The 20,151-nt window shown below is 29.3% G+C and overlaps 1 protein-coding gene across 1 annotated transcript in view; it reads right to left on the bottom strand.

The window, feature by feature from the left end:
* LOC145280310 (uncharacterized) overlaps positions 1-20,151 on the bottom strand; it is a 104,272-nt gene that overhangs the window by 31,618 nt on the left and 52,503 nt on the right. Inside the window, exons 6-9 of the mRNA XM_080132080.1 lie at positions 14,471-14,521; positions 14,116-14,256; positions 12,147-12,284; positions 448-795 (exon numbers count right to left, since the gene is read on the bottom strand). Of these exons, the coding sequence (XP_079988206.1) occupies positions 448-795; positions 12,147-12,284; positions 14,116-14,256; positions 14,471-14,521 (678 nt within the window). The remainder of the gene's footprint in view (positions 1-447; positions 796-12,146; positions 12,285-14,115; positions 14,257-14,470; positions 14,522-20,151) is intronic.

Here is a 20,151-nt window from a genome sequence, read left to right as displayed (position 1 = left end):
TGACCAAACCGTGGTGAGATAACAACAACTATTGAAGGCAGCAATTGCTGGGGATGTAGTTGGAAGATACGACATTCCTATCCTGTTGCAGTTAACCTGACGAAGGCAAGAGCAATAATTGGCCGAAACGTCGCGTAAACAACAACTAGAAGATGAGAATAATAGTGCAAATGATTAAATAAAAAAAATTACGATTTACTCATCTCTAAAATAATTCCAAACTAATTAAATAAAAAACGGTTTGTAAGATTATATATATATATATATATATATATATATATATATATATATATATATATATGACTAACGACTCAAACCCAACTAAAAAATAAGACGCTAACTGTCTAGCAAAATAACCAAAGATGATAAACAATAAAAGCAATAATATTGGAAGGGTTCGAATTATTTTAAAAATGAAATAAGCCTAAAAGCAAAAACATGAGTTACCGAGAGGCGGACACGATTTGTGCAGTATTTCAACGTCGTCAATCGCTATAAAAATATCATCAGCAGGTCCATGAAGAGCTACGAGAAATTCAAAAATCGCTCTACCCTTGATATCGAGTGGTACTTGTGCAGCAGACCACGCATATCGGCGATAGGTGCCTGGAATATGCAGCGCTGTCCATTTTCTGACGCGATCCCATTTGATGCGAAGTGAAAGCGGCACCTGGCGGGTGCCGGCAAGAAAATAATAAAAGCGGAGACAACTCGGTTCCTTGAACTCTTCCCACGGTGACATAAGTAATCTACGCCGGCAGTGAGGACATTTGCTGTTCATGCGGACAAAACGACCTAGAAAGAAATAGAAGTCAATTTAGAGAAAGGAAATGAACAAATTAAATCAAATAAAAACAAAGCAAACATAAAGCCAACAGAATCAGTTCAATAAATGCAAAATAATATAGATTAAAATGAAAACAAAACAAATTACAATCGAATCAATCAAAAATATAACAAAGTTAATCTACATATGAATAAAACGAAGATATAAAAGACGACAACCTTAATTAAAATCTAAAGACAGACGTGCTTGAAAACTTTCTCTTAGTTAAAATGCCCCGCAAAATATCAGGTCGTCGTACTCGAAGAGTATAAGCAGTGCGACGTGTAGTTGTTAGTCAAACGATCATAAAATAGTTCCAATGGATATGCCATTTCAATTAGAGAGATTGCTTCCCTCATTCAATTGGTGTTTGCAATCGCCATCAACAAAGCTCAGAGACAATTTTTTTACATTTGTGTGACTTACATCTACACACTGATTGATTTTCACATGGAAAACTGTGGTGCGGGTCTTACAGTTGGCATATCAGCCAATCTCTACATCTGAACAGAAAATATAAAACTAAAAAATATTGTGTATTCACAATTATTGAGAAATTAAGCATATAAGAAACATGCATTTTCTCTTTTTTGTTTTACCATTTAATCAAATTGAGGCACAGCAACGCATAACCAGGTGGGGGTAGTAAATAAATAAAAGCGAACATTAAATCAAAGAAATTGAAATCAATTTGAATTAAAAGAGAAAATTAGAGAATGAACTTAAATAAAAAAATGAGCACCAGATTAATAAACATAAACCAAAAAAGCTACAGAATAATTTAAAAAAAAAAAATAAACAGAAAAGGAAGAAAATGAATACAAATACAATAAAATATAGAGAACCACATCATTACATAAAAATAAAAAAATCGCTTGCATCAATTCAAATATGGTAAATATCTTTGCAACTAAAATAAATTATCGCGCGAGATCGAATGAATTAAAATAAAATTACAAGTAGACAACAGCAATTCAAATAAAATTACAAAAAACAGAGGATAAAATCAATTCTAATGTGCACAAATAAAAGGAGTAAAATTAAAATTCTATATAAAAAGGAACAAAAGACAAATGGTAGACAATCAACTAAAATAAAAATAATAAAATAAAATGTCAAATATCAATAAACATTAAAGAAAATACATAAAATACGACGTAATAAATATAAATAAAAAGGGAAGAAAATATAATTTAAATGAAACAAACAAAAAAAAACAGTATTACTTAAAAACGAATTAAGGGGAGATACAATCTAATATCTATAAAATACGTGAGAAGATATATTTAAATAAGAAATTGAATAACATATATTTAAATAATAAATTGAATAACATATATTCAAATAAGAAATAGAATAACATATATTTAAATAAGAAATAGAATAGCATATATTTAAATCAGAAATAGAATAACATATATTTAAATAAGAAATAGAATAACATATATTCAAATAAGAAACTGAATAACATATATTTAAATAAGGAATTGAATAACATATATTTAAATAAGAAATAGAATAACATATATTTGGATAATAAATTGAATAACATATATTCAAATAAAAAATTGAATAACTTATATTTAAATAAGAAATAGAATAACATATATTTAAATAAGAAATTGAATAACATATATTCAAATAATAAATTGAATAACATATATTTAAATAATAAATTGAATAACATATATTTAAATAATAAATTGAATAACATATATTTAAATAAGAAATAGAATAACATATATTCAAATAAGAAACTGAATAACATATATTTAAATAAGGAATTGAATAACATATATTTAAATAAGAAATAGAATAACATATATTTGGATAATAAATTGAATAACATATATTCAATTAAGAAATAGAATAACATATATTTAAATAATAAATTGAATAACATATATTTAAATAAGAAATAGAATAACATATATTCAAATAATAAATTGAATAACATATATTTAAATAATAAATTGAATAACATATATTTAAATAATAAATTGAATAACATATATTTAAATAAGAAATAGAAAAACATATATTTAAATAAGAAATAGAATAACATATATTTGGATAATAAATTGAATAACATATATTCAAATAAAAATTTGAATAACTTATATTTAAATATGAAATAGAATAACATATATTTAAATAAGAAATTGAATAACATATATTTAAATAAGAAATTGAATAACATATTTAAATAATAAATTGAATCACATATATTCAAATAAGAAATTGAATAACAGATATTTAAATAAGAAATAGAATAACATATATTCAAATAAGAAATAGAATAACATATATTTAAAAATAAATTGAATAACATATATTTAAATAAGAAATAGAATAACATATATTTAAATAATAAATTGAATAACATATATTTAAATAAGAAATAGAATAACATATATTCAAATAAGAAACTGAATAACATATATTTAAATAAGGAATTGAATAACATATATTTAAATAAGAAATAGAATAACATATATTTGGATAATAAATTGAATAACATATATTCAATTAAGAAATAGAATGACATATATTTAAATAAGAAATTGAATAACATATATTTAAATAAGAAATAGAATAACATATATTCAAATAATAAATTGAATAACATATATTTAAATAAGAAATTGAATAACATATATTTAAATAATAAATTGAATAACATATATTTAAATAAGAAATAGAAAAACATATATTTAAATAAGAAATAGAATAACATATATTTGGATAATAAATTGAATAACATATATTCAAATAAAAATTTGAATAACATATATTTAAATAAGAAATAGAATAACATATATTTAAATAATAAATTGAATAACATATATTCAAATAATAAATTCAATAACATATATTTAAATAATAAATTGAATCACATATATTCAAATAAGAAATAGAATAACATATATTTAAATAAGAAATAGAATAACATATATTCAAATAAGAAATAGAATAACATATATTTAAAAATAAATTGAATAACATATATTTAAATAAGAAATTGAATAACATATATTTAAATAATAAATTGAATAACATATATTTGAATAATAAATTGAATAACATATATTTAAATAATAAATTGAATAACATATATTTAAATAATAAATTGAATAACATATATTTAAATAATAAATTGAATAACATATATTTAAATAAGAAATAGAATAACATATATTTAAATAAGAAATAGAATAACATATATTTAAATAAGAAATAGAATAACATATATTTAAATAATAAATTGAATACCATATATTTAAATAATAAATTGAATAAAATATATTTAAATAAGAAATAGAATAACATATTTAAATAAGAAATAGAATAACATATATTTAAATAAGAAATAGAATAACATATATTTAAATAAGAAATAGAATAACATATATTTAAATAAGAAATAGAATAACATATATTTAAATAAGAAATAGAATAACATATATTTAAATAAGAAATAGAATAACGTATATTTAAATAATAAATTGAATAACATATATTTGGATAAGAAATTGAATAACATATATTTAAATAAGAAATAGAATAACATATATTTAAATAATAAATAGAAAAAACATATATTTAAATAAGAAATTTAATAACATATATTCAAATAAAAAATAGAATAACATCTATTCAAATAAAAATTAGATAACATCTATTAAAATAAGAAACAGAATAACATTTATTTAAATAGAAATTAAATAACATCTATTCCAATAAGAAATTGAATAACATATATTTAAATAAGAAATTGAATAATATCTATTCAATTAAGAAAAGGGAATAAGAAACATTCAAATAAGAAAATTTTCCGATATGACCTAAAGATAAGTAGGTCGCATTTTCCAGGCTCTTAAGCTAAGGTTAAAAAATGTTTTTATCTATCTTTTGAAATCTATTTCGTGGTTATTACCGCTAATATTTCCTTATTGCAGCTTTGACCTAAAAAGCCGTAACTTAATTCTACCTATCTTGTCATGTTTTTTGTTGTTTTTTTTTCTTTATTGTTCTGAATTCTTTTTTGTCAAACATCAATACTGTCTTGTTACATTTAAAACGAAAGAAAGTCACCCATGAAAACGAGAACCCTACAAATTAAAACCTTAATCTATTATCAAAAATCAAACATAAATTACCAAAAATTAAGCCGACTTCACAAACTGATAAAAGTTCATTATTGGATTTTAATTATAAGGTGAAGCTCGAAGATTCAAACCCAATAGATAAAGCAAAAAATAAGAATAAATAAAAATAAAAATAGTCAAAGAAAAAAATGAAATGAAATAAAATCACTACCCCCTCCCCAACATACACACAACGTCCACTATATCGTTATGTACCTAGAATTCTGCTAGCCTCCCATTTTCGATATCACCTAAAGATGGGTAAGTCTCATTTTCCAGGCTCTTAAGCTAAGGTTAAAAAATGTTTCTATCTAACCTTTGAAATCTATTTTGTGCTAATTACCGCTAAGTGTTTCCTTATTGCAGCTCTGACTTATAAACCCGTATCTTAATTTTACCTATCTTGTCATGTTTTTTTCTCTCTTTATTGTTCTGAATTCTTTTTCGTCAAATATGATATTAACCAATATTCTTTGTTACATGTAAAACGAAAAGAAAAACGTCACACATGAAAACGAGAACCATCCAAATTAAAACCTTAATCTATTATCAAAACTCAAACGTAAATTACCAAAAATTAAGCTGACTTCACAAACTGATAAAAGATGGGTAGGTCGCATTTTCCAGGCTCTTAAGCTAAGGTTAAAAAATGTTTCTATCTAACTTTTGAAATCTATTTTGTGCTAATTACCGCTAACTGTTTCTTTATTGCAGCTTTGATTTAAAAACCCGTGACATAATTCTACCTATCTTGTCATGTTTTTTTGGTTTTTTCTCTTTATTGTTCTGAATTCTTTTTTGTCAAATATGCTATTAATCAATGCTGTCATGTTACATGTAAAACAAAAAGAAAAAAAGTCACCCCTGAAAACGAGGAACCTCCAAATTAAAACCTTAATCTATTATCTAAACTCAAATGTAAATTACCAAAAATTAAGCCGACTTCACAAACTGATAAAAGTTCATTATTGGATTTTAATCATAAAGTGAAACTCAAATGATTCAAACTCGGGATAGATAACGCCAAAACATCCCCACATGAATATGGGAGGGGAGATTATCTTCAAACAGCGTCCTGAATTGATAATTTCGCACCAGTCTTATACTAAATAGATATTAGTAAGTCGCTCGTACCTATTCCCTTTTTTTAAAAATGGAAAGTAGATAATGCAGTGGAGGATGTGTTATCGGCAGCTCTAGTAACTCTCGTTTCTCTTTTTTCCCCTCAGTCCTCATTACAATGAGTGATTTTTCTAACAAAGGGTGAAGAAAAAGCTGCTTCCCAGGTCGGTAGTACTTCGTGAACAGTAGTCTGAGATGTCGGAAATTTTTTTGTCTCTATGTCTATCCTTGTGGCCACGTCACTAGTAAGGGTGCTGGAGGTAAACGTTTCGTCTGGGCTGACATTATCCGCCTGATAGTCAGGAACCCGAACCTTAGATTAACCACTAAGGAGACTGTCCTATCAGCAGGTGCAAAGTACTGGGGCTGCTGTATTGCCATTTGGTGAATGGATTCTGGACCATGCAGTAGTCTCTGGTGGGGACTCTCAATGCTATACTAGTGAGTAATTGTTACGGCTTTGTCTTATCATGTGCTATATAAAAATTCCTGTCCTTTTCTCTCTTACTTTCACTCTCTATCCTGCTCTAACCAAGTATGCCGACTTGTTCCACAAATCCCCAAACTCAGCATGAAATATCTCCAGAAAAAAAACTCGAATAAACTTAGCACCCCATCTTCCAACGTAAACCCCTACTAGCATTCTCCTTCTCCCACATCAGGGGTCTACGGTTCCAACCTTCCAATAACAGGAGATGAAACGGGACATATTCTTTCTAAGCGAAACTGGAATAGGGCCGACCACTTCCCTAGATGAGTTCATAATTAACGGATACTCTAACTTAACATCTAAATGTGACTCCCAAGACCGCCATGGGCATGGAATATGTGTCTACATTAAAGATGTGGCAGAAGATCCTAATTTACTAATTTAATAACATATATTCAAATAAAAAAATAAAATTAGATATATTCAAATATTCAAACAGGAAATTGAATTACATATATTTAAATAAGAAAGTGAACAACGTATATTCAAATAAGAAATCAAATAACATCTATTTCAATAATAAGTTGAATAACATATATTCAAATAAGAAATTTAATAACATATATATATATAAATAAGAAATTGAATAACATATATTTAAGTAAGAAATTGAATAGCATCTATTAAAATAAGAAACAGAATAACATTTATTTAAATAGAAATTAAATAACATCTATTCCAATAAGAAATTAAATAACATACATCCAAATAAAAAACCGATTAACATGCATAAAATTAGAAGAGGAAATATCATTCAATCCAATAAGAAATGGGAATAACATTCATTCAAATAAGAAATGGAATAACATTTATTCAGATATAAAATTGAATAAAATGTTATTAAATAACAAATGTAATGTTATCTATTCAAAAATTAATTGAATAACATAAACCAAAATAAGAAAAGGGAATAATATCCATTTAAATACGAAAAAGAAATAACATTTATGCAAATGAGAAAAGGGAATATCATTAATTCAAATGAGAAAAGAAGCAAATAATAAGCAAATGGAATAACATCCATTTAAATAAGATAGGAGATAATATCTATTCAATAAGGAAAGGGAATAACAACTAATCAAATAAGAAAAGGGAGTCTTGGCCTTTTGGCTAATATTACAGTATAATAATATGAATTGTAATCCTCTTGGTATTTTGTCCAGGAACAAAGTGTAGTATCTGTTCTTATACTACACTTCACATTTTCTTTCCTTCATAACCAAGACAATTTTTATTCTTGTACTTATCCATAGTGCCCCTTTATTGGGGGAGCCAGACTTTCCTCCACATTAAAAACCAGCCTTGTGTCTAACTTTGCTTTCGATGAGGGGGGAGTAAATAGAAACAAGATCATAGTGTAGTACTTGTTTAGTGCTACACTTACTTTTTCTCGCCTCGGTCAATGGAATAAAAATCCATCATGACTGAGGCAATTTTTAGTTTTGTTCCTATCATATCTTTTTGGGGAGCTGAATTTTCTCAACATGAAAAACCAACCTTGTGTCTAACTCTGCCCTCGTAGGGAGTGAAGTAAATATCTATTCAAATAAGAAATAAAATAACATTCATTCCAATGAGCAAAGGAATTACCATTCATTCCAATAAGCAAAGGGAAAAAACATGCTTTCAAATAAAAAAGATGATAACATCCGTTCAAATAAGAAATGAAATAAACTCTATTCAAATAAGAAATGAAATAAACTCTATTCAAAGGGAATAACATCCATTTTAATAAAAACAAAACCAACAAAACGAGACGGAATAAGTTCACATAAAACAATAAAAATGCTATGCAACTTGCATTCAAATAAAAGAAAATGAACAAAAACGTATGTAAATCAAACAGAACGCAGAAACAGCGAACACAAAACACACGAAAAACAATCAGAATCAATTCAAACAAACAAAATTCACTCAATGCCAATCAGAAATAAAATTAAATGAGCAAAAATGATAGAATAAATTCAACTAAAAATGTAACACATTCAAGTTAAATAAAATAAAACCAAGAAAAAGTGACGAAAGCAATTCAAGTAAAAATTCAATAAATAGTATAATACGAATTCAAATAAAAAGGAAAAAAAGAAAAAGACAATATAAATTCAAATAAGAAATGAAGGGGAAACATGAATTTAAATAAAATAAAACAAAATAGGATAGAATCAACTTAAATAAAACAAATTCAAGCAAACAATATCAATTAAAATACGACAGACAATAAATAAAAAACCAACATAAAATAATAAACATCAGTGCAAATATAACAAAACAAATCGGGGCTGTATTAATTCAAACAAAATTTTAATAAAAGACTAAAATATTCATTCAAATAAAACAAAACAAAAGGAGAAAATAATTCAAATACAAATTCAAATAGAAGGGAAAACATGAATTAAGAAAAAAAACAAATGAATAAAAATGACAAAATATATTAAAATAAAATAAAAACAATTAAAGGAGGAAAAATAAATTAATTTAAAATAATTCAACAGAACGTACCAGAAATTAATTCTCATAAAAAAATAAAGGTGATGAAATCAATTAAAATAATCAAAATAAGAGGGAATAATTAAAAATAATAACAGTGGACCACATTCATTTTAAATTAAAAATAATAGCAGTGGACCACATTCATTTTAAATTAAAAATAATAACAGTGGACTACATTCATTTTAAATTAAAAATAATAACAGTGGACCACATTCATTTTAAATTAAAAATAATAACAGTGGACCACATTCATTTTAAATTAAAGATAATAACAGTGAATCACATTCATTTAAATAAATTGAACTGTAAATAAATAAAACATACATTCATATAAAGCAAAATGAAAATAAAATAACAAAAAACAATTCAATTATAAAGAACAGGTTAAAATGGAAACCTATATTCAAATAAAATAAAATAAAAGATCGACTTATTTAAAATGAAACAAAATTTAAGTGAAAATTATCATTAAATGACAGTGAACAAACAAAAAACAAGATAAAATAAAAAGGGACTATATCAATTAAGATGAGACAAAACAAGGAAAAGCGGATAGTATCAGTGAACCAGAAATATAAAATAGAGAAACCAAAATCAAACAAAAATTAATGAGAACAGCATCAATTTATAAAAAAACTTAAAAAAAACTAATAACTTTGACAATATGAATAAAATTTTAAATGAGAGAGGTAACAATTAATTCATATTAAATAATATGAAGAAATGGATAGAATATCAATTTAAATGGAAATTAATAAAATAGAACATATAATTAAATACTATATAAGCTAAAACAAAATAAACAATAACAATTAAAATATAAATAAATAAAAGGAATAGTATAAATTCAAATAAATATAGACGACCAAAAAGGGGCAAAATTGTAATAAAAACAAGGGAACAATATCAATCAACATAATACAAAAATAAAAAGGTGGCAGAAGCAATTCAAATATCGTTCAAATAAAAATCATAGCATCAGTGCAAAAAAAAGCAGACAAAAAAGAACATAATCATTTCAAATGAGGAGACAATACCAAATCTAAATAAAATAGGAGCGACAAAATTAATTTAAACAAAAACAAATAAAAACTACAATAACATTGTCAGTAAACTGAAACAAAAAAGATGAAAATCAATATAAAAAGCAATTTAACAAGATGAATTCATATTCAATAAAACAAACAAAATGTAGTAGAATCAATAAAAATAGAAATAAACAATTCTAATAATAGAAACTGAACAAGATAGAATTGAAATAAAAACAAACAAAAGAGGACATCAATTCAAATAACATAAGTTGGCAGAACTGATTCAAGTGTGAGAAATAGAAAAGGACAAGAAGGAAACAATAATTCAAATACAGGTGCATAAAAATACACACATTAACAGATGAAAGAAGACAAGAAAAATTAAAACAAAGTAAAGAATAAACAAGCAAAAAATAGAGGTATAATTAATGCTATGTTTTCAGAGGATTAAGAAAGAGAAAACATGGCAATTGTTTATAGCAACAAATAATGACTAATAGTTTTACTGTTACACAAGTCCGAACAGGAAGGCTAATTGACTCATTAAAGGCCACAGTTGGCCACTTCAACTACTGCAATATGAGCGTTGTAAAATAGCACGTTATCGTTGAGCTACAGCTGACTTCCGGTTCTCTCTGTTTTTCGATTCTATAACTTCCGTCAGTTGTCTTTGTGCTGAAGTTTAGGTCTGTAATAGTTTTTTTTTCCTTTTGCAAATCGTCTATAATGATTACACATTTAGATCTGCAACGCATGAGACATCGTCTTGACACTAGACATTTTATAACATTTTTCCAATATAGAGCACCAGATAACTTTTACTATTTTTTGGACTCTTTGATTCTGATTCGAAGTGAAACACCCAGATTTTATCTATTTCCTAACTTTTATGGCATCATATTTTATAGCAGAAATGTTTGGTAGGCATATAAGATGAATTATTGTAGCCTGACCTTGAAAGAAACTTTCTACTTTTCATTATAAAAAATTAATTACGGATATTGAGATAACACATTTTAGTCGAAAAGTTGTGAAAAAAAAATAACATATAAATCTACCTTGTTGGAATTTCAAACCCAACAAATCAATTTTTAGTTTTACCTCGTTATTTTTCTTTTGTTTTTTTACCTCGTTATTTTTCTTTTGTTTTTTTGTCATATCATGTTTTTTGGTAATATAATAATGCACTTCGTTAAAATTTATTTGTAAAAATTACTTAGTCCAGCCCAGGTGAATTCTAATATGATAACATTTTTTAAAGAATATTCACATACAAATAAAACGAGTAAGTAGATAGCTCATATTTTAGATTGAAGAATATACAGATTTGTCATCCTTCTATGAATAAAATAAAATGATTAATCTGTATTCCAACCAAGTTCGAGTATGCGCAGTTAGTTATTTACAAAGAAAAGCAAAATTTTAAGCATGTATACTTAAAATTTTGCTTGATTTTATTCTTCATAGGCCAGGTGGACTTTCTCAAACCAAATTTACATATTTCAGAACGTGATTTAAGTGGCACTTATTTTAATCTTAAAGATATGTTTTACATTCAATCAGATAAAGTAGCTCGACCGATGGACTCATCACTGGCATATGCGTGATTTTTTTTTTTATTTTATTTTTCTCGAGCGGCCATCTTTAAGTTTGTTTATTTTTCTATTTATATAAATTATCAGTGACGAAGGACCAATCTTTCTAAATTTCGAAACCATTGGTATTAAAATTATACATACTGGCAATACTTTCTCCCTTCAGTCGCATATTTTAGCTAATATGTGTAACGAATAAACATATACTACACAGTTCACCAAAAGAGACGATGCTTTCACAATTGTTCTTATGACAACAAAACGGATACTGCATTGTCCACTCAAAATAAGGTGATAATACCTGGGATGGTGGTAACATGACAGCAAAATACTATAGTACTCTCCTAAAGCAGAGTAAGTAAATAAATAGATAAATAAATATAGACATGATATCAAGAGAGATTGTTCTATATTGAAAAAAAAAAAAAAGAAAAGAAAACTGACCTAAGCTTGTTTGAAATGTGTGATCATATTTTGGATTGGTATTATTTGATCCATGGTCAATAAGCCATTCCATGGAATTAGTCCGATAGCCGCAAGCAATGGCATCTTCGAAATCACATCTTGAACCCATAATAGATTCTGTAAAATGAGCGTAAAATAATATTAAAAAAAACATATTTTTCGTCAACGTATTTAATATAGTCATTTATTTTCAAGCTATTTTCCTGCCTATTGATTATCAGCATTAAATAACTTTATATGTGCATCCTTTTCCCAAACGTTATTCGTTGCGTTTTCTTTTTCTGTATTACTCGTATATTCTTGGTTTGTGATTTATATCTAAAAGTAAAACAATGTCCCTCTGGCGGTTGTAGTATTATTAATTATAATACTTAAAAAGTCCCTCTCATGAATAAGTATCAGGTTCGTTTTTTTTTAACATACGTTATTCTTAAATAACTTCTTAATACTCGGGCATATTAACTGTGGGTGTGTTAAAATTGTGTAATGTAAGTGTCCATATTAGGTTAGATTAAGCAAAAAGCTAATAATTCCATTAAAATGAAACATAAGACTTAATGCTACTTGCCAGGATATAACGTCACGAACAGGAAGTGTATGAAGTTATATATATATAAATTTGGAAGAAGACAGAAAATACCAAATATTTCTCTTTGGTTATTGAGATGATTTGGCTCAGACGTCTTTTAACAAGTTTTAGCTCCACTTCCTTTCGGGGAATATACAAGAAAAAGCTTATGAAATATGTAAGTTTGTAGTGTTGTAAAAGAATAAAGCAACAAACAAACATGACGCTATAGAGTTTTTGCTAATTGCTACACAATCATAAAATCAACGGAAAGAAAAAAACGGATAGACTCCTACTATGTCACTTCTATTGACACTACTACGGAGACGCCACTACTCATTGAGCTAACTACATAGAACGTGTCAGCAAGAATATAGCTTGTTCTATCAACAAACCAAGACCGGCCAGCTGTTACAATTTTGAACATAAAACTAAACTAATAGTCAGAGTTGTGTTTTCTGTGATATATACTAATAGTATTTAAAATGTATATAGAAATAATTTCCACTTGTGTAAAATATGGATACTTATTCCACTAATCATATGCAATTTAATGTGTGTTCGTATTATATTTTACAAAAGATATAACTGCTACATAACGCAGGTTTTGTTTGGGCGAATAGGTTTTAGTGACACCTTAAAGGTCAGAACTCACTACATTGGAAGTCGATAAAACGATGTGATTTCTGATCCGGGCATTTATGTCCTTTAGCTGACCAGATTTGAAGGACCAATTTTTTAAAGTGCTCTCTCCACTGGAAGGGGTGGGCAGGATGTAACTAGATGTTACAAGATGGGCTATTCCTCTATATTTTATGTCTTTCTTTGTTTCGCGCTCTCTCTCTCTCTACCCCCACCTCTCTCTCTCTCTCACGCGTATACAGGTTGTCTCTGGTGTTTTTATGTGAATGAATTTTCTTTAATAAATCTTTTATACTAATACCGGTGTCTGAGCGAATTTCTCAGCAGACAACGACAACCTTGATTCACAAAGACGACAAGGATATATAACGGTTTAATATTCCCAACAATAAGTGAAAGTGCATCATAAGAAAAACTAAGCCGGACCAAACCAAACCAAACCAAACCAAACCAAGCCAAATCAAACCCTACACATGTGTGTAATTATAATGTTAATTCATGTTCCAATGTGGAAGAAACGATAAAGAATTTAAAGACGTGGGTTTCCATCATAAAGACTGACGTGGGCGAAACAGCAGAATCCTCAAAACACACCACTATAGTCCGGGAAGTAGTTAAACGTTCTCGGACGAGAAAGGATCAATCTACCTTTGATAAACGCTGTTTAAAATAGTAACAAAGAAGCAAGACACACGTGGACTCAGAATTCACTGATGACAATATTGATAAAATAATCACCATCAATGCGATGTGGCGGCGCAGAAGTGGGCAACAGCTTCGACTGACCACTCAGCGTTCCATGTTCCGTCCGATCCATTACACCACTTTTACTATGGATGTTGGAAACCTCCAAGTGTTCTCTCTTGTGGGTACCTGATTCTAAAAGTAATTGGGGGAAATAGTGACATATTGATTAATTTGAATTACAGTTTTTTGTCATCATCAATTAATGTATCGAATTGTTCGATTATACCACACATTTTAATGCATATACATCAACAGAGTCCGCATATGAACATGAATATCTGAATTACAAAAAATATCAAGGAATACAACACCATATTTAAAATGAAAAGAAAAGATGCATCCTTACCTGCTTCTGTAATCGTCTTTACATTTGAGTGGTCAGTGAAATCAGATGTGCCTGGAAAAATAAATATTTTTTTTTACTATTATGTATCTATCGAGGATACAAGAAGGAAACCACATGCTATTAAATTGTGTGAGCGACATCTCAAGGTTAATTCAATCACAAATTATTTATATATACTAGCTGTACTTATCGTAAGGGAGAATCAATAAATGTCAATGATTTTGTTCTCTAATTATAAAAATAATAACGAATAATGAACACATAAAAGTTGTAGGTAATTTAAAATGATTTTTATGTAGACAAACATCAGAAGAAAGGTGTTATTTTATATCATTAAATTTATTTGTAACAAAATACGCTTTTTTAAGCAATACGAATATTCTATTGTAAAACCGTCTTAGAACTTGGTTAATAAATAAAATATCAAATTCAGATAATAAACAAAAGAAAATAATAGTAAAAAATTAAATGACGCTACTATGACATGATGTACACACACGACAAAAGAAAGTCCGCACTTTTTTCCAAAACTGCAAATTTAAGCTAAATCTAATGTAACTGTTTAAACAAACTATACTTCATTTGATTGGCCTTTTATTCTTCTATAATTTTACCTATTCATATTTGACTTTTAATTGAAATATTCTAGTGCTCACGTCAATTAAAAAAAAAATAACTTCAAATTGAGGAGGCAAAAAGGAAGTCCGCACAATGGAAAATTGTTATTTAAATGTAACTTTAGGACATTAATGCAACAAAAATACAACAGGAATATAATGAACCATTTAATATTTAGTAGCATAGTCCTTCTGCAAGTTGACAACCTGCAATCTTAATTGTTACGGCTTTACCTTATCATGTGCTACAAAAGAAAATCCTGTCTTTTTCTCTCTTACTTTTCCTGCTCTAACCAAGTCTGTTAACCTGTTCCAAAAATCCCAAAACCTCAACATGAAATATCTTCAGAAAAAAAAAAAACGCGAATAAACCTAGAACCCCATCCTCCAACGTAGACCCCTACTACCATGTCTCCTTCTCCAACATCAGGGGTCTACGTTCCAACCTTCTAGAGGTTGAGACCCAGTTACAGGGGTCCTGGAGATGACCTTAAACTATATCCAGTGGTGAGGCCCCAGCTTACGGGCTTTGGGGAGTGTGGAGCCACCTTTTAATTACCATTGCTCCCAGGTCCACTCTGACCCGGAGTGGTAGTACTTGTTAGGGTCCCAACTATGGGTTAAATAGAAACCAACTTGAAAACAACAAATATATTCTATTAAAAATTTTTCTTCAAAATCTTTGGATTTCGGCATTAAATAGCCCGAAAAGGGGTTGATATGCCGTAAAACAAAAAAACAACCAATTACAGGAGACGAAACCGGGCATCTTCTTCATAAGCGAAACTGGCATAGGACCGACCACTTCCCTAGACGAGTTCATAATTAGAGGATACTCTAACTTAACATCTAAATCTGACCCCCAAGATCGCCATGGGCATGGAATATGTGCCTACATTAAAGATGGCTTTCCGTGTCGTAAAGATATCTCCAGAGAAGCCCCTAATTTACCTTATATGTGCTTCCGGGTTGCACTTGCTTACACCACTGCAGTTATATTTGCCCTCTATCGCCCCACATCATCGGGGTTACTACTAGTTTCTTTTTGCCGGCACCGTATGTACACACCATTTATAATTGCTTTGTATTAATCGTGATCACCTCAATTTCTGCGATTGTGAAGCATTTCGGTCTATGCATTTCTCGCACAGCGACTACATGTGGCATAGTCTCTATTAAACTCTTATTCAAAACCCGGGTAGGTTGAGCTCATTAGTCCTGAAACGCAGTCTAATGCAAGGGAAACAACCAAAATAAAATTCGGAGTGAAGCCTCGTAGCTAATTACTTTGACTAAACTCTGGCAAGTTTCTAGCAACTCCTGCAATTGGAAAATCTCCAGTCGTCCTGACTATGTCTTTCAATTGGATCGAGACTGTTTTCCAAACGGGAGAGTGTGGACAATGCTGCACACGTTCTCTTCACATTAAACTAATTCACGCGCAAGTCGTGATATTGTAGAAGTTTTTAGACATTAGAAAAGACAGAGCAATCAACATCTCTGATACAGAATTAGCCCACCGGTGTCCTACACGCGGGAAATACTTCAGATCTCGAATCTGTCTAACAAGCCATCTTCGAACCCAAAGAACAATTGGATGATCACGTTCATCTTTGCAAGCGATGGATGCACACACACACACACACACACACACACACACACACACACACACACACACACACCACCACCACCACCACCATCATCATCATCATTTTTTAAACGTACATGTCGTTTATCCAGCATTTTATTCTCTTTTTCATTATGCAATAATTTCTAAACTGGTGAAAACATCGTATAAATTAATATACGGATTGCTTTAATAATATAATTGATTATAGTACATCATTCTACAAGTTAATTTCTCATTATGCAAACTACAGTCCAGGAAGTGATTAAAATGAAAATAGAAACTTTAATGTGTTGTTTTGGAGAACCGAACAACAACGAAAATGAAAAGTAGGGCAACCTGTGCCACATTTTGTTATTTATATTCAGATAACTTTATCGGCACGAATTTGTTTGGCACTTTCTGTATACCTTTTAGTTAGAAAACGAAATATTGTTAAATCTATTTTATTTTGTTTTAATATATGAATTATGAAATATTGTTAAATTTCATTTATTTATTTACGTATGTGTTACAGTTTTTTTCAATTAGTTGGTGTGCCTTTATATATATATATATATATATATATATATATATATATATATATATATATATATATATATAATCTCCGAAACAACTACATGCAAGGCAGCATAGGATCTCCGTTTTCTATTAAAAAAAAATTAGTTAAGGTTTCTCTTCTTTTTTATCATTGTATAGTTGAGTTCTCTTTTATAATTGTAGACTTTTGAGAAGTCAGCTAATGCAAGTACTAAGTCTATTTCTATTTAACACAATTAGCTAAGTTTGTTTTCATCGTTATATAGTAAAATTCTATTTAAACGTCGGATTATGTAGGTTTTATATGTGCGATAGGTTAAATGTATTTTTTACCGGAAATTTAAACTGCATTCTTTATTTTAATTTAACATTTTTTTTTACTTAAATCTTCTTTAGACTATATATACATATATTTATATGTGTGTGTATGTGTGTGTGTGTGCGTGTGTGTGTTTCGAAGTTTTTAAAACCTTTTATTTACTTTAAAGAAGACACCGAGATGTAAGGAGCTTCCATGATTTAAGGGCTATAACGTTAGGATCATGCTATGAGGAGCTCTACAGATCCTCTACTTGTTCACATAATATTTACATTTTTGCATTTTGGTACAGGACAATAGAAAACATTTTGGATAGAAGGCGCTTAGTATGAACAGCATTAGATATTACAAACTATAGATGTCTTCAATCAAATGAAGCCTGGAAGTCATTTATTTAGGATTCCACTATATCTTTGTATGTTTGTCGTATTAATATGTGTACAACAGAGCTTCGTGTAATCGGAAAATATACTCATCTTGGGCACAATTTCATTGGTAGGTTGATTTATAAAAATTAAGAATTAATCAACAATAATTAACAAGAGTAGCGTTTCTAAAACGGCTCATTTTAAAACTTTTTCCGAAACGCTGGCCTGAATCAATAGTAAACGGAACGTGTTAAAATATAAGTTGTTTAATTGTTAAGTTTTCTGTTTTATTCGAAGCAAATGTTAATTATTTTTATATTTATTGCAGTTCCTTTATTGATATATTTATTATTTTACCTGTTTTTACTAACATATTCTCTCATCCATGCATGTATTCATTAAAATCTAGCAAATTGATTTGAAATATAGCATAAATGGATTTTAAAAGTCTATTTTTTTTGCAGTTAGAGGGTGTCCTAATCACCATACATACACTTAAACCCGTAAATTAAACTTATAAAGTGCATAACTTAATATGTTATTATTTTTTTATTTTTTTTAATGGAGAGTAGACAATGCATTGTGGATGCGTTATCAGCAGCTCACATTACTCTCGCTTCTCCTTATTTGGCCCTCAGTCCTCATTTTTAATGGGTGATTTTTCTGAGAAAGGGAAAAGAAAAAGCTGTATTTTAGGTTTGAAGTATCTTGCGTGAACAGTCGCCAAAGATGGCGGAATTCTTTTTGTTTCTATGTCTATTTTTGTGGCCATGTCACTAGTAAGGATGCTGGAAGTAAACGTTTTAACTGGGCTGACGTTATCCGCCTGATAATCAGGGACCACAACATTGATTTAACCACTAAGGGGGCTGTCCTATCAGCACGTGCAAAGAACTGGGACTGCTGTTTTGCTATTTGGTGAATAGATTCTTAATCATGCAGTAGCTTCTGATGGGGCTTCTCAATACCATATTAGTGAGTAATTGTTACGGCTTTACCTTATCATGTGCGACAAAAATATTTCTTCGTTTGTTTTCCTCTCTTACTCTCCCTCTCTGCCCTGCTCTAAGCAAGTCTGTCGATCTATTCCACAAATCTCCCAAAAAACATCATGAGGCTTCGAGAAAAATACGATTAAAATCAGATCCTCTACTTCCAAGGTAGACCCCTACTACCCTGTCTCCTCCTCCATCAGGGGTCTACGTTCCAACCTTTGAAGACTAAACCAGACCTATAATCCCTAAGCGAACCTTGCATTGGACTGACTATTTCCCTAAAAGAGTTTGGAATTAAAGGATACTGTAACAACATCAAAATCTGACCCCCAAGATCGCCATGGGCATGGAATATATGCCTACATTAAAGATGGCTTTCCATGTGGAAAGAGAAGATCCTAACTTACCTATATGTGCTTCCGGCATGCACTTGCTCATAGAACTGCATTTGTATTTTCCCTCTATCGCCCCCACAACAGCGGAGTTACTATCTTTAAGATAATATCTGAGAAAATTGACCACATCCTGTCTGCTCATCCTTCGGCTCACATTCACGTCTGTGGAGACTTCAATGTTCACAATGTCGAATGGTTAATCCACTCAAACAAGACAGGGAAAGGTTCTGTCACGATTTCTTCATTGCTTATGACCTCACTGAAATTGTTCGCGATCCCACCCGTTTGACCGATACTGAAGGTCAGTATGCAAGTCTCCTAGATCTTGTCCTTACAACTTGACCTGAGCTATGTTCATCTTCTTTTCTGTCTCCAGTGGGATCTTCTCACCACTCTGTTGTATCAGTTAAAATAAAAACGAAATGTAATAAGTCCTCTGACGTACCTCTCCATCGTACAGTATATCGATACTCTATGGCTGACTTGGATAGCTTCCATTTATTTATATCTGATCTGCGTTTGCGTTCCATGTTTAAAAATGATGTGTCTTCTATAGTAACTGACCTGACAGAATGGTTAATTGTAGTTATAGACCGTTTCATACCTTCGAAAAAATTCCAGCAAAAACCTAACAGCCAGCCACAGTTCTCTCCGGAATGTGCTACTGCCATTGTGCACAGAAATCACTTTTTCCATTAATTTCAACGTAACAAATGTACTGAGACTAAAACCGCTTTCAGGGCTCCCAAAGAGTAATGAAGAACGCGAGAGAGTTGTATACTCAGTCCGTCAAGTCCAAAGTGGCTGAGTAGCGGCTTGG

The sequence above is a fragment of the Euprymna scolopes genome, chromosome 7, assembly GCF_053919585.1.
Source record: "Euprymna scolopes isolate OS-2025 chromosome 7, ASM5391958v1, whole genome shotgun sequence".
In the NCBI taxonomy this organism is placed as follows: domain Eukaryota; kingdom Metazoa; phylum Mollusca; class Cephalopoda; order Sepiida; family Sepiolidae; genus Euprymna; species Euprymna scolopes.
This window is presented reverse-complemented; position numbering and strand designations above follow the sequence as displayed.